The sequence below is a fragment of the Benincasa hispida genome, chromosome 6, assembly GCF_027475165.1.
Source record: "Benincasa hispida cultivar pf3 chromosome 6, pf3_genome.v1.1, whole genome shotgun sequence".
In the NCBI taxonomy this organism is placed as follows: Eukaryota; Viridiplantae; Streptophyta; class Magnoliopsida; order Cucurbitales; family Cucurbitaceae; genus Benincasa; species Benincasa hispida.
This window is the reverse complement of record NC_143483.1, coordinates 16,297,671-16,309,047: the sequence shown is the minus strand read 5'-3', so window position 1 is coordinate 16,309,047 and position 11,377 is coordinate 16,297,671. Positions and strand designations below refer to the sequence as shown.

Genomic DNA, 11,377 nt, shown 5'->3' with positions numbered 1-11,377 from the left:
ATTGCAAATTTTTCTTCCAAATCCAATATCTATTGTTGAAAGTTTTGGTATTATTTCAAATGCCCAATAAACTAGTGCTAAAGGGAAACCTTGAAGGCATACAAAATCCTTTTCAGTAGAATAAGTCTTTTTGAAAAAATGATATGTCAAATTATATGAAAATCGTCCCCAAGGATAGGTTTTAAATTCTTTTTCATTGTCCAATATGTCAACATGTTTCCAATTAACAATATTGTGATGTTGTCTTGGGATTAAAAAGAACTCTAAAAGAAGGAGGTTTGTCAACTTAACCAAACACTATCACTTTCAGAATCATATAGGAACTTAAAGCTTCTCTCAATGTCTTTTCTATCAATTGAATCATCATTCTTAAAGACTATTTTTCTAAGTTTAGAAATTTGTTCTTTTTCTTCTAAATTTATTGATGGTAGTTGAGTACCGCTTAAACCTATGATTAAAAAAAATTCTTTCAATCCAAACTCTGATATATGCCCATTAAAGTTAAAAGCCAAGACATTTGGGTTATTTGTGAGGCATTGTCTTCTTAGAAGGTAGTTTATGAATCTTGTGGGCATTTTCTCATTTTTTATATCTAGAAAGTGTTCGAAAGGACCATTTCTAGAAGTATTTAAATTCCTATCATCTAATTGATTTTTAATAATTCGTATTAAATCTAATGAGATGCATATTATTATCTTTAAATGCTTGTTCTGGTCTTGCATTATTATTTGATATTCATGTTCTTGTTCCATCTGTTTAATCATACAAGTATCAACAATAAACAAGTGATATATGTCTATATTCTATCATAAACTATCACTCACTATTATCATAAACATACAAGTATCAACATGACAGTTGTAAGTAGTCTATGAATGATAAAAACACTATCTATCTATAAAAGAAATATCAGAAAATCAACTGTAAGTGGCCCCAACTAAACATGGTATGAATGATAGATAATATAAAATAAATAGAAAATGTTCATATCACTGATAGACAGTGATATACCCCTATCAATGTCTATCATAGTTTGTTTATACCTTTAGTTTTAGTTTTCCTTTTTTTCCCTTTTGAGTTTTTGTCTTCTTTTGTTTATTTGATGATCCTTCTTCTTTAACAGTCTTCCTTTTGATGTTGCTTACCATCTATACACAAAATTTAGGGTTAATAAATATTAGCAGTAAAGAAAATCACACTTAATAACTATAATCACGAAAAGAAAAATGTTATACCTTTTTTGTTGATATAATGGTAGAAGAAGCAGTAGAAGGATTAGGAAGAAGAAAAAGAAGAGGACCAAGATAGCGGACGAAAAAGGGACGTAAATAGAGGGGAAAAAATCAATGAACGAAGTCGATTGAAGAAAAGGACCTAAATAGAAAAATGTTAGAGAAGATCAATCAACTTCGATTAAAGAAGCATCGTGAAGCAGCGTGATGGAAAATAACCAAGTCGACGTGAAGTAGCGTGATGGAAGAAGAAGAAGAAAAAAAAGAAGAACAGTGAATGAAGTTGGGCTGAAAAAGAAGATGAAATGTTTGAGGGAAAATCCCGTTTCATTTCATTTTTTATGTAAAAGTTGGACTTTGGTTGGGCTGCAACTTTCCTTAGGTTTTTTTCCTACAGATTGTATTGAAACATTGGACACTATGATCGTTTAGAATTTACTAAAGTATTGTTTACACGATCGTGTAGTTCCTATCCTATCGTGTACGCGATCGTTTAGCTCTGCGTCCAATCGTCTATACGATCGTTTAGCTCATCAACTGTCGTCTACACGGTCATCTAGTTTCATCCAATCGTTTACATAATTGAACTATCGTTTAGTTCTTGGAGCTTTGTATACATGATCGAGCTGCCATTTGGTAAACAACAGAAGAATTCCAAGCCTCAACGTACTACCTCTCTTGATTCTTGAATTGTTATTGACCGTTAAATCTGAGTGTTTTGTAATTGTGAACATGAAGATCATAGTCGTCAAGGACAAAAGTGGTATCAGAGCTCAGTGAGCAGTTCTTTCCCTAAGTGAGGTGTAGTTTACAATCATGTTTTTTTTTTTAATAAACCATCACTAACAAATATTTATTGACTTCTATCATTGTCTATCAATGATAAAATTCATGATAACATGAATTCTATCATTGAGCTTACCATCACTAACAATATTTCTTTGTTTATATTTCTTTTCTAGATTGAAATATGTGATATACCCATTTATACAAACACTGGTATATACTGATAGACACTGATAGATTTCTATCAGTGTCTATCATTTATACACACTGATATACCATTGTATTGATATCCATTGATATATTTCAATCAGTGTATATCACAGCTATTTTGAAAATGAAGATACTTGATGAACTGATCATGGATATTGATACTGAACTTGTCTAATGGTCAATTTGAAAATCAGTGTTTCTTTTTACCATCTGATATAGTATATCAGTTTTGGTTATTAAAGTTTATATATTGATTTCATTTTTTATGTAAAAGTTGTTGCAATATTAGAATTATCCATGGTTGATTCATTTTTTGGCATCAAAACTAGAAGCATTATAACATTGTAGTAATTGAGTTGAAAGTTAATAAACACTGATAGAAACTTATCAATGTCTATCGGTAAACTATGGAATTGATAGACTTCAAAAGTATATAACATATATTTAAACATTCATAGACACTGATAGTAATTTAAATATATTTATCAGTAAACCATGAGTTTTTTTTATCTGCATTGTATTTATGTGATAAATGTTTGTGGATGAATTGTTGATGGATGTTTCAGGATAGAATTCTCGTTTCAAGGCTTTCTTTAAATTTTAAAAAGTTACATGATCGGATAACTTTGTTATGCGATCATGTAGAGTTTACTACATGGTCGTATAACATTTATTAAACGATCGTATAGCTAATGCTACGCGATCGTGTAGAGTTTTTACACGATCGTGTGGTGTTGATTGCATGCCACGTAGGTGCTCGCTTGCTAGACGATCGTGCGGTATTGGATACTCAACGCAAACTTGCGTGCTAAACGATCGTGTAGCACCGTCTATCTATGGCTTCTTCCCCACAGATAAATAGTCTTTGGTGGGACTATGTATGGATGTGAACATTTCTCTACCACTGATAGACAATGATACACATATATCATTGTCTATAAGTTATACAAAGTGATAGAGTTTTATCATCAGCGATAGACAGTGATATAGTTCTATCACTATCTATCATAGATACAAAATGATAAAACTCTATCATTCTCTATAGCAGTGATTGAGCTCTATCATTAGTGATATACCGTGCTTGATATACTGTGATTGAGCTCTATCATTGTCTATCACTGATAGACAGTGATAGTAAATACTTGATATATCGTTTAGCTTCGCGTCCAATCGTCTATACGATCGTTTAGCTCATCAGTTGGCATCTACACGATCGTCTAGCTCGAGTCAACTGTCGTCTACACGATCGTCTAGTGCTTCGTTTACATAATTGAACTATCGTTTAGTTCTTGGAGCTTCATCTACACAATCGAGCTGCCATTTGGTAAACGATAGAAGAATTTCAAGCCTCAACATACTACCTCCTCTGACTCTTGAATTGTTCTTGACAGTTAAATCTGAGTGTTTTGTGATTGTGAACATGAAGATCATAGTCATATGGGAGAACAAGTGGTATCAGAGCTCAGTGAGCAGTTCTTTTCCCAAGTGAGATGGAGCTTACAATCATGTTCTTTTTTAATAGACCATCACTAACAGACTTTTATGGACTTCTATCATTGTTGATCGACGATAGAATTCATGATGTACCTAATAGAATTACATTGGACATATATTTGCTCTAAACTTTGTACGTTTTCCTTTTCCTACAGCTTCAACAACCTAAAATAATAGTAACATGAAATGGACCTAAATAGAAAAATGTTGGGGAAGATCAATCAATTTCGATCAAAGAAGCGTCGTGAAGCAACATGATGGAAAATAACCAAGTCGATGTGAAGCAGCATGATGGAAGAAGAAGAAGAAGAAGAGTGAACAAAGTCGAGCTGAAGAAGGAGATGAAATATTGGAGGGGAAAATCAGCTAAAGAGGAAAAATCGGGCGAGACTTTTTGGGTATTTCACACCATTTTTGGGCTTTGGTTGGGCTGCAACTTTCTGTAGGTTTTTTTTTTTTTTTTGCTATAGATTGTAATTATTTTGGTCAGTTTTTTATATTTAAAATTCCTCCAATAATAAACCTGTATAGTTTAAGTGTAAGACAAAGGATCCATGCAAAATAGAATATGAAAATTAATAAATAAGAAGAGAGTAAGGAGAGCGAAGTAAACAGCTATGAAAATGGGTGAAGAGAGTAAGGCGAGAGTGAGGCAAAATAAGGCAGTGAAAAATGAGTGAGGGTTAAATAGGCGTACGTCAAGTGTTCAAAACTCGACCCAAGAAGAGGAAGTAGTTGAACAGCTTTAAATTAGTCTAAGGCGCAGGCATGTGGCAGGTGGCAATGAACAGGTATGGGGAAGCGGCTTGAAGTGACGGGACGCAGCAACTTGTTGAGGTTATAAGTCGTGTGTTGAGCCCTCGACATGTGAATGGAATGGTTGAGATTTCAACCCTGACTTCCTCTATGTTGAGATTTTTTTTTTTCACCTCGAAATCTTAAAACTACCATGAACCTCTAAATATTTTACAAACTATAATATTTCACTAATATTTTTCCAGATCTACAATATTTAAATAAAACCTCCCGACAAATCGATGTTCAAATTTTGAGGTAGCTGGGCGCAAAATTCTCTGGTTGGTAGAAATTTAGGAGGAAGAGAGTTCAAAATCTCAGTTGGTTTAGGGTTGGGGCTTCTTAGAACATGGAAGTCAAGAATCTTCTCAAGGACAAGAAATTCTGGTTCGCCTCCTTCCTTATTGCTTGGGCCGCAGCTCTCCAGGTGCAATTCCTTGTTTTCAGTTTTCATTTTCAACTTTACCGCTTTTCTTTTTCCCCTCGTACTATCTGTTCTTGTAAAGAGGCTGAAATTTGTTTAATTCATGTTTTCGGAGTCATTTTGAAATGGTTAAATTTACCCAAACATAACTAGATCATTCAAAATCAATTTTGATGGTATGAAAATCACTATTTCTAATTCACTTCCGAGCATGCCATTAAATGATTTGGATTCTTGGATCGATTTGAACTTTAATGTTGAATGTGGGGGAATTTCTGGAACAGGGGCATATGATGTATTTGCAGAAGCAGGATTCTTTCAAGCAGAAGTTTGGGACTCCCATTCAAGAAAATGATACTGAAAAATGAGGTACAATTTCCATATCACTGCCCTGTAAGTTCTATTGCAATTAAAGGGGCTTCTTATTCCTCATAATGATTTTTTTTGGCTGGAGCCATGTGTAAACTTACTAAGAAAGATTTCCTGAAAATGCAATAACCTCTGGTCATTTTGGTCTATGAATGAGAATATTTGGTTATCTTTCTTCACTGACTTTATTAATTAGGCTGTTTTATGTTCATACAGCCTGATATTGATGGCGGTTGTTAAATGATCCTTAATGCTGGCTTGTCTGGATTATCAGAAAATTAGCAATTAAATTTTTGTGTGTACCCAATGATGATAGGAATTGTAGTAACTGCTGGTATTTGGTGCTACAAGTCAATTATTGTGTCTGTTGGCAGATCATAAGCTCACTTTAGCTACTTGGGTCCATTATTCTTTAAGCCGTTGAAAAATCCAGGCTTCGTTCGCATCTTCCAGAATTGCTTATACCTGATTTGCAAGTCTTCCCAATGATATTTTGTACAACATTTAGACTTCAATGAGTTTCTCTCTCTTTCTCTATGTGTTTAATACAGAATGTCAACTGATTTCTGCATTAGACAGTCCCTGACTATAGAACAAAATTCATGTCCTTGTTTTAGTTACAAATTTGTGCTGAAAGTATCCTTATTGGAGTCTTCTTCTAGTTAGAAATTAGCTGGCATATGAGTGCACTTTTGGGGTTTAGCTCAAATATATTATCAATGAAGAATCAGGAGTTGTCCATTTCAGAATAGTTGGACCCTGGGTCTACCTTACAATTTGACTAATTTATACACTAGCATAATAGATATCCTTTCACCCAAATAAAACATAAGCAGATAGAATTGGCTGCATGGACCATTTCCTAACCCCATCATATGGCTGTATAAAAGTTTTGATGATTGGTCCTTGATGCTCACATCAAACAGAATCATCCACGGTTTTTATCCTAGCAAGATCAACTTCTAGTTCTTTATCTGAAGTCTTAGGTTTGTCAGTTATGGCAGTCAGTTTCTGATCTGATGGGGCCATCTTCTCACTATCTAACTTGTATAGAGCCTGATCCTTGATTTTACCCCACAGAACCAAATAAAGACCTGTAATAATTACTGCTGCTCCAATGACCCTGCAAAATATTAGTGTCATTTAGTTCATTGAAATTCTAATCTCTCTCTCTCTCTAAGGCTACTCGCACCACAATTCTGCATTTGTGGGTAGTGGAATAGACAGGTTAATTACCTTCCGAAGTATAATATCTCGGATAATGCAAATGAACTAATGATTGCAACAATAATCATGCTCAGGGGACTAAATGTACTTGCGAAAACTGGCCCTTTCGTTTTCATTACCGTTGCTTGGATAGTATATGAAACCCCAGAAGACATGATTCCCTACAATAAACACCACCTATAGTTGTGAGTTTCTACTCAGAAACAAGAAAGTATGAACAGCGGTAAAATTATGAAACTGGGTTATGTTTCGATTGACGATTTCTTACACTGTACAGAGGAGCTAAGAGGGTTGAATCTAAATGTAATGACCAGGCAGCAGGTTTGTGCCCTTCCATTGAGAAAGCTATCACTGAGGCTTGTATGGCGCCGGTGAAGCATATCAAAGCTGTTAAGGAGAGTTGTGCTGGGTATACTTTTACTGTAATTGCCTGGAAGATTGAAGGAAATAAGAAATGCAGAGTAATTTGATAATGCTTTTGTATTTTGTTTTCATATTTCTGTTTACTGTTATTCTTATCTCTTTGGAAAGAAACAAGCCATGTGTGTAACTAGTTTCTTGTCAATTCGTTTGATTTGATCATTGTTGTAAGAACTTTTTCCCCCCCTTTAAGAACATGTTATTATAAATTAGGGCAAATTACCCAAAAATTGAGTCCTTAAATTTATACCCTCAAACTTTCAATTCTAAAAATTGAGTCCTCAAATTTATACAAGTATTAAAATTGGGTCCTCAAACTTACATAGTCGTAGAAATTGTAACAATTGTACAAGTTTGAGAGTTTGATTTTTATTATTTGGAGGTCAGATTTCTACAACTATTATAAGTTTTGAGAGTCCAATTTTAACATTTGTACAAGTTTAAGGGCTTAAAATTGAAAGTTTGAGGTGTAAATGCAACTACCACCATAATTCAAGGGTGATTTCTAGAATTTGTCCAAATTATTGTCATCACTAGTATATGTTGTTTTGACGGATCGAAAATCATGGAATATAGATTTACCTGAAGAACATTGAAAACAGACCAAAGAATACAGCCAATAGTGATCATGAGAGAACCCTTGAGAAGATCTTGCTGGTTAGCTGTAGTTGAAGAATGGTCATGGAGGTTGTGATTTGTCCATGGCAGATTCAGGATTGGTCCTCTTACTAGAGTCATTATCATTGCCCCTCCCACTGCCACCACTGTCCCTAATATCTTTGCCTGGCTTGACAACTGTCTTACGTCGACCTTCTCGAGCCTAAACAAACAGACAAGAATAGATTGCATCAAAATATTGTCGCTCACGAATGAGTTTAGATATTAATTTATTTCGTTGAATTCAATACGTGAACTATCAATATCAATTAAAGAGAATAATATTGTGGAGTTTTGAATTCATGGTACTTTAGCTTTAATGTCATATCAAGCTATAATTAAATTTATAAACTTAAGTTAATTGGCTACAACATATTTAGTCATTCGTATATACTTTTAACAATTTGTATCTTTAATTTTAATATATATTCCATAAGTGCATTCTTACAAATAAAATGATGAGGTGATATATTATAAAGTACATTTTATTATTTGAATTGAAAATAACTTGCTGTTTTAATTTGATAAAATGGACATATTTACTCATTGAATAAGAAAGTACTCATTTTATGCTACCTGATTTAGAATAATTTATCTGATTCAAAATGATTGGTTAGTAACTTAGGTCTGTTTGGATTGACTTTTTAAGTATTTACAAATTTAGAAAGTCAATCCAAATACACTCTTAGTATCATACTAATAATTAGTTTGGTAACAATTAAAATATTTAAATCGTAATAATAAAAATTGAAGCAATGGACTAAATTACCGAACAATCCAAGCCATGAGAAACACAAGACCGGGGACCATATTAGTCATAGCAGATGCAAAGGTTGCTGTAGTGTATTTCATGCCCGTATAATACAAGTTTTGGTCTAGTGCAGGCCTGTCACACAAATCCAAAAATTTAAGTTGATAAGTTATGGTAAATTTAACATTTTGTTCATATGTTATGTTTACTCTCACTTGTGATTTTGAAAATCAGATGTGGTATACTAATATCATACGTTAAAACACCATTTACCAACGTCTACAACAGTTGAACCAGGACCAAAAAAAAATTATGATGACGACGAAATAATGACGGTGGAGATTAATAGTTAAGTGTTCTTACTCCAAAAGTCCCAGCAACACAACCTTCCCAAAAATGGACCAAGTCATCTTCGGTCTCACTTTTCTCTCAAAGACAAAAGCGAACGGAGCGACGACAACCGTAGCAATGGTGTATCGGTAGACAACTAACACATGCTGGTTGAGTCCTTGGTTGAGAGCAAACTTGGAAATGACCACCATTCCGGCAGTGATGAACTGCTGAAGAATCACTGCAATATATGGCTTTGCCTGACTCAACATTCCGGCGGGGTGCTCCATGCCGCCGGTGCCGGAGACAGTTCTGTGTAATAATGTATGAAGTAATGAGATCCATTTGCAAGCTTCATGAAGCTCCTTTTTATAGAGATTTTTTTTTTTTTTTTAAATATATATATATATTTTCTCCATGAGGATTTTACAAAAACATGTCCACTAAAACACATCAATACGTAAGGGCAACATCACAACGGAAAAGCATGGGAAATTTTTTTCAGGTATTTGTGCATTCGTGGCTCAAAATCAACCTGGTTCTTCTTACCTACTTTTGTTAAATTTTTTAACTTTAAATCCCAAATGGAACATGTTCTGTTTGATAGTCATTCCATTTTTTTTTTTATTTTTTTAAAAATACTATTTTCACTCTCTTTATTTTGGAATTTACTTTCTAATCATGATTTCAAAATTTTAACCAAAATTTGAAAAAAAAATTGTGTTTTTATTTTCTATTTCTTCAAAAATTATGTTGGTTTCTTCTCAATTTATTTACAACCGTTTTTCTTAAAATAAATACATTTCAATTATTCAGATAAATTCTAAAAACAAAACCCAATTTTTAAAAACTGGTTTTTAAAACCAAATTTTAGATTCTGATAATACAATTCGAAGATAGATAACAAAACAAAAAAACTCATGGATATAAGTAGAATTTACAAACTTAATTTTCAAAAATTAAAAACCTAAAATCTATCAAAAGAGGTCGTAGTTTTTAAATACTTTTTTAAAAAGATTATTTCTTAGTAAGTAAATATTAATTAAAAAATATAAACTAAAAATGAAATCATTATCCCATGGGCTAATATCATGTTAAATCATCATAATACAAAATCAAACAACTACTAATTAAACACGTGATATTAATTGGAGAAATTACATGCCTTGGAATACACGAAACTTTCTTCTCTAAATATCATGTTAAATCACTAATCAACTTTTAGTCGTATAAATCTAATTACATCATTAGTGTGACCTCTTCTAACTTTAGATGTGGCAAATATTTATTAATCTATGTTTTCTATTAAATTTATAACAAACAATGAACTCCACTAATTAAAAACTTTAAGCAATATACCACATCATCCAAAAGTCAGACCAACAAATATTTAACTTTTGGCAAACATTGGCTCTCTCTTAGTTGATTTGGATATGAGTTTGAATATGTTCTTAGGTGATTAAATTTAAATACTAATGTGGTTTTGGGCTTTGTTTGGGTCTAGTTGTTGGTTTAATATGTCCATGTAATATTCCTTCATATTTATTGTTTGTTTTTATTTGATACATTTCTAATTTAATTTTGAGAATGAATTCAACTTATTCAACTAATAAATACAATTAAGTTGTTTTTTTAAAAATATTTGACATGAAGAAATCAAATCTCAAATCTTGAAGTGGATAGTACAAATTTTATGTCAATTAAACTATGGTTATGTTTTAAATTATTGAAGTTTCTCTAAAAAGTTCGATTTTTGCTTATGAATATTATTCAAATATCGTTATTCCTAAAAATCGATTGGGTAGAATAAAAGACGTAGACGATATCTATGATTTCACAAAACCTTTAGTGCTATTCCTAAGTATAATTTTGGATATAAAAATTGAAACTATTATCATCACATAGAGGAGAGAGAGAGTCACTAGACTTATTGTTTGCGTATACTTCAAGTTAGTTTTCATTTCTCTCTCTATATATCAAAATTTAAACATAGTGTATAAGGGGAGGGAGAAAGCTACCTTTTAAGTCTTGGAATTTTGAAAAATAGGTATGCTCGGTTCCTGAATTTTAAAAATATACTTTTCAGTTCCCGTTTTTTTAAAATAGATTTTAAATGTTCATGAAGTGACTTTTTTATATTATTTTAAATAATTGTATAAATTTTAAAATTAGAAAAATAATTTAAAAAAATTCTCTCTTCTCTCCTCCCATCTCGTTCCTTCTTTCCCTCATCTTCTTCTTCCTCTTACATTTTCTATTAAAATATGATAACAATTAAAAGGAACATAGCTATTATATTTGGAACTAAATAAAATTAATTTACTAAAACCTACTTTTGTAAAATAAATAAATAAATAAAAGGTCATAATTTTATAGGGACCAAATATGATTGTAGTTTGAAAATTGGAAGTCATTTATTTCATTAATAAAATCAACAGAGATAAGAGATAAGTTTTTAAAATTATATATATATATATATAATTTAAAATGTCATAAATCTATCTTTTAAGAATTTGAAAATTAAAGCATGTTTGGTAACGATTTTGATTTTTGTTTTTGTTTTTGAAAATTAAACTTATGAGCACTACTTCCATCTTGAAATTTCTTCTTTTGTTATTTACTTTTCATCGAAGTTTTAAAATACTCCAAGTTAAATTTTGAGTACTAAAAAAAGTAGATTTC

The 11,377-nt window shown here is 32.1% G+C and overlaps 2 protein-coding genes across 6 annotated transcripts; one reads left to right on the top strand and one right to left on the bottom strand.

The window, feature by feature from the left end:
- Window positions 1-4,729: 4,729 nt before the first annotated feature.
- LOC120080371 (hexose transporter) lies at window positions 4,730-7,645 on the top strand. Of its 5 annotated transcripts, none has more exons than XM_039035018.2 (3): window positions 4,730-4,944; window positions 5,226-5,310; window positions 7,513-7,645. In XM_039035018.2, the coding sequence occupies exons 1-2, from the start codon at window positions 4,867-4,869 to the stop codon at window positions 5,307-5,309; spliced, it is 162 nt and encodes a 53-aa protein (XP_038890946.2). In that variant the 5' UTR covers window positions 4,730-4,866; the 3' UTR covers window position 5,310; window positions 7,513-7,645. The 5 variants fall into 5 exon arrangements, with proteins under 5 accessions (XP_038890946.2, XP_038890947.2, XP_038890945.2 ...); XM_039035019.2 differs by lacking the exon at window positions 7,513-7,645 and adding an exon at window positions 6,815-7,187; XM_039035017.2 differs by lacking the exon at window positions 7,513-7,645 and adding an exon at window positions 6,612-7,187.
- On the bottom strand, window positions 6,001-9,112 carry LOC120080370 (WAT1-related protein At2g39510-like). Its single transcript, XM_039035014.2, has 6 exons — window positions 8,729-9,112; window positions 8,384-8,500; window positions 7,540-7,777; window positions 6,806-6,967; window positions 6,547-6,698; window positions 6,001-6,433 (listed from the first exon to the last, which is right to left on the bottom strand). The coding sequence occupies exons 1-6, from the start codon at window positions 8,983-8,985 to the stop codon at window positions 6,229-6,231; spliced, it is 1,131 nt and encodes a 376-aa protein (XP_038890942.1). The 5' UTR covers window positions 8,986-9,112; the 3' UTR covers window positions 6,001-6,228.
- Window positions 9,113-11,377: the final 2,265 nt, after the last annotated feature.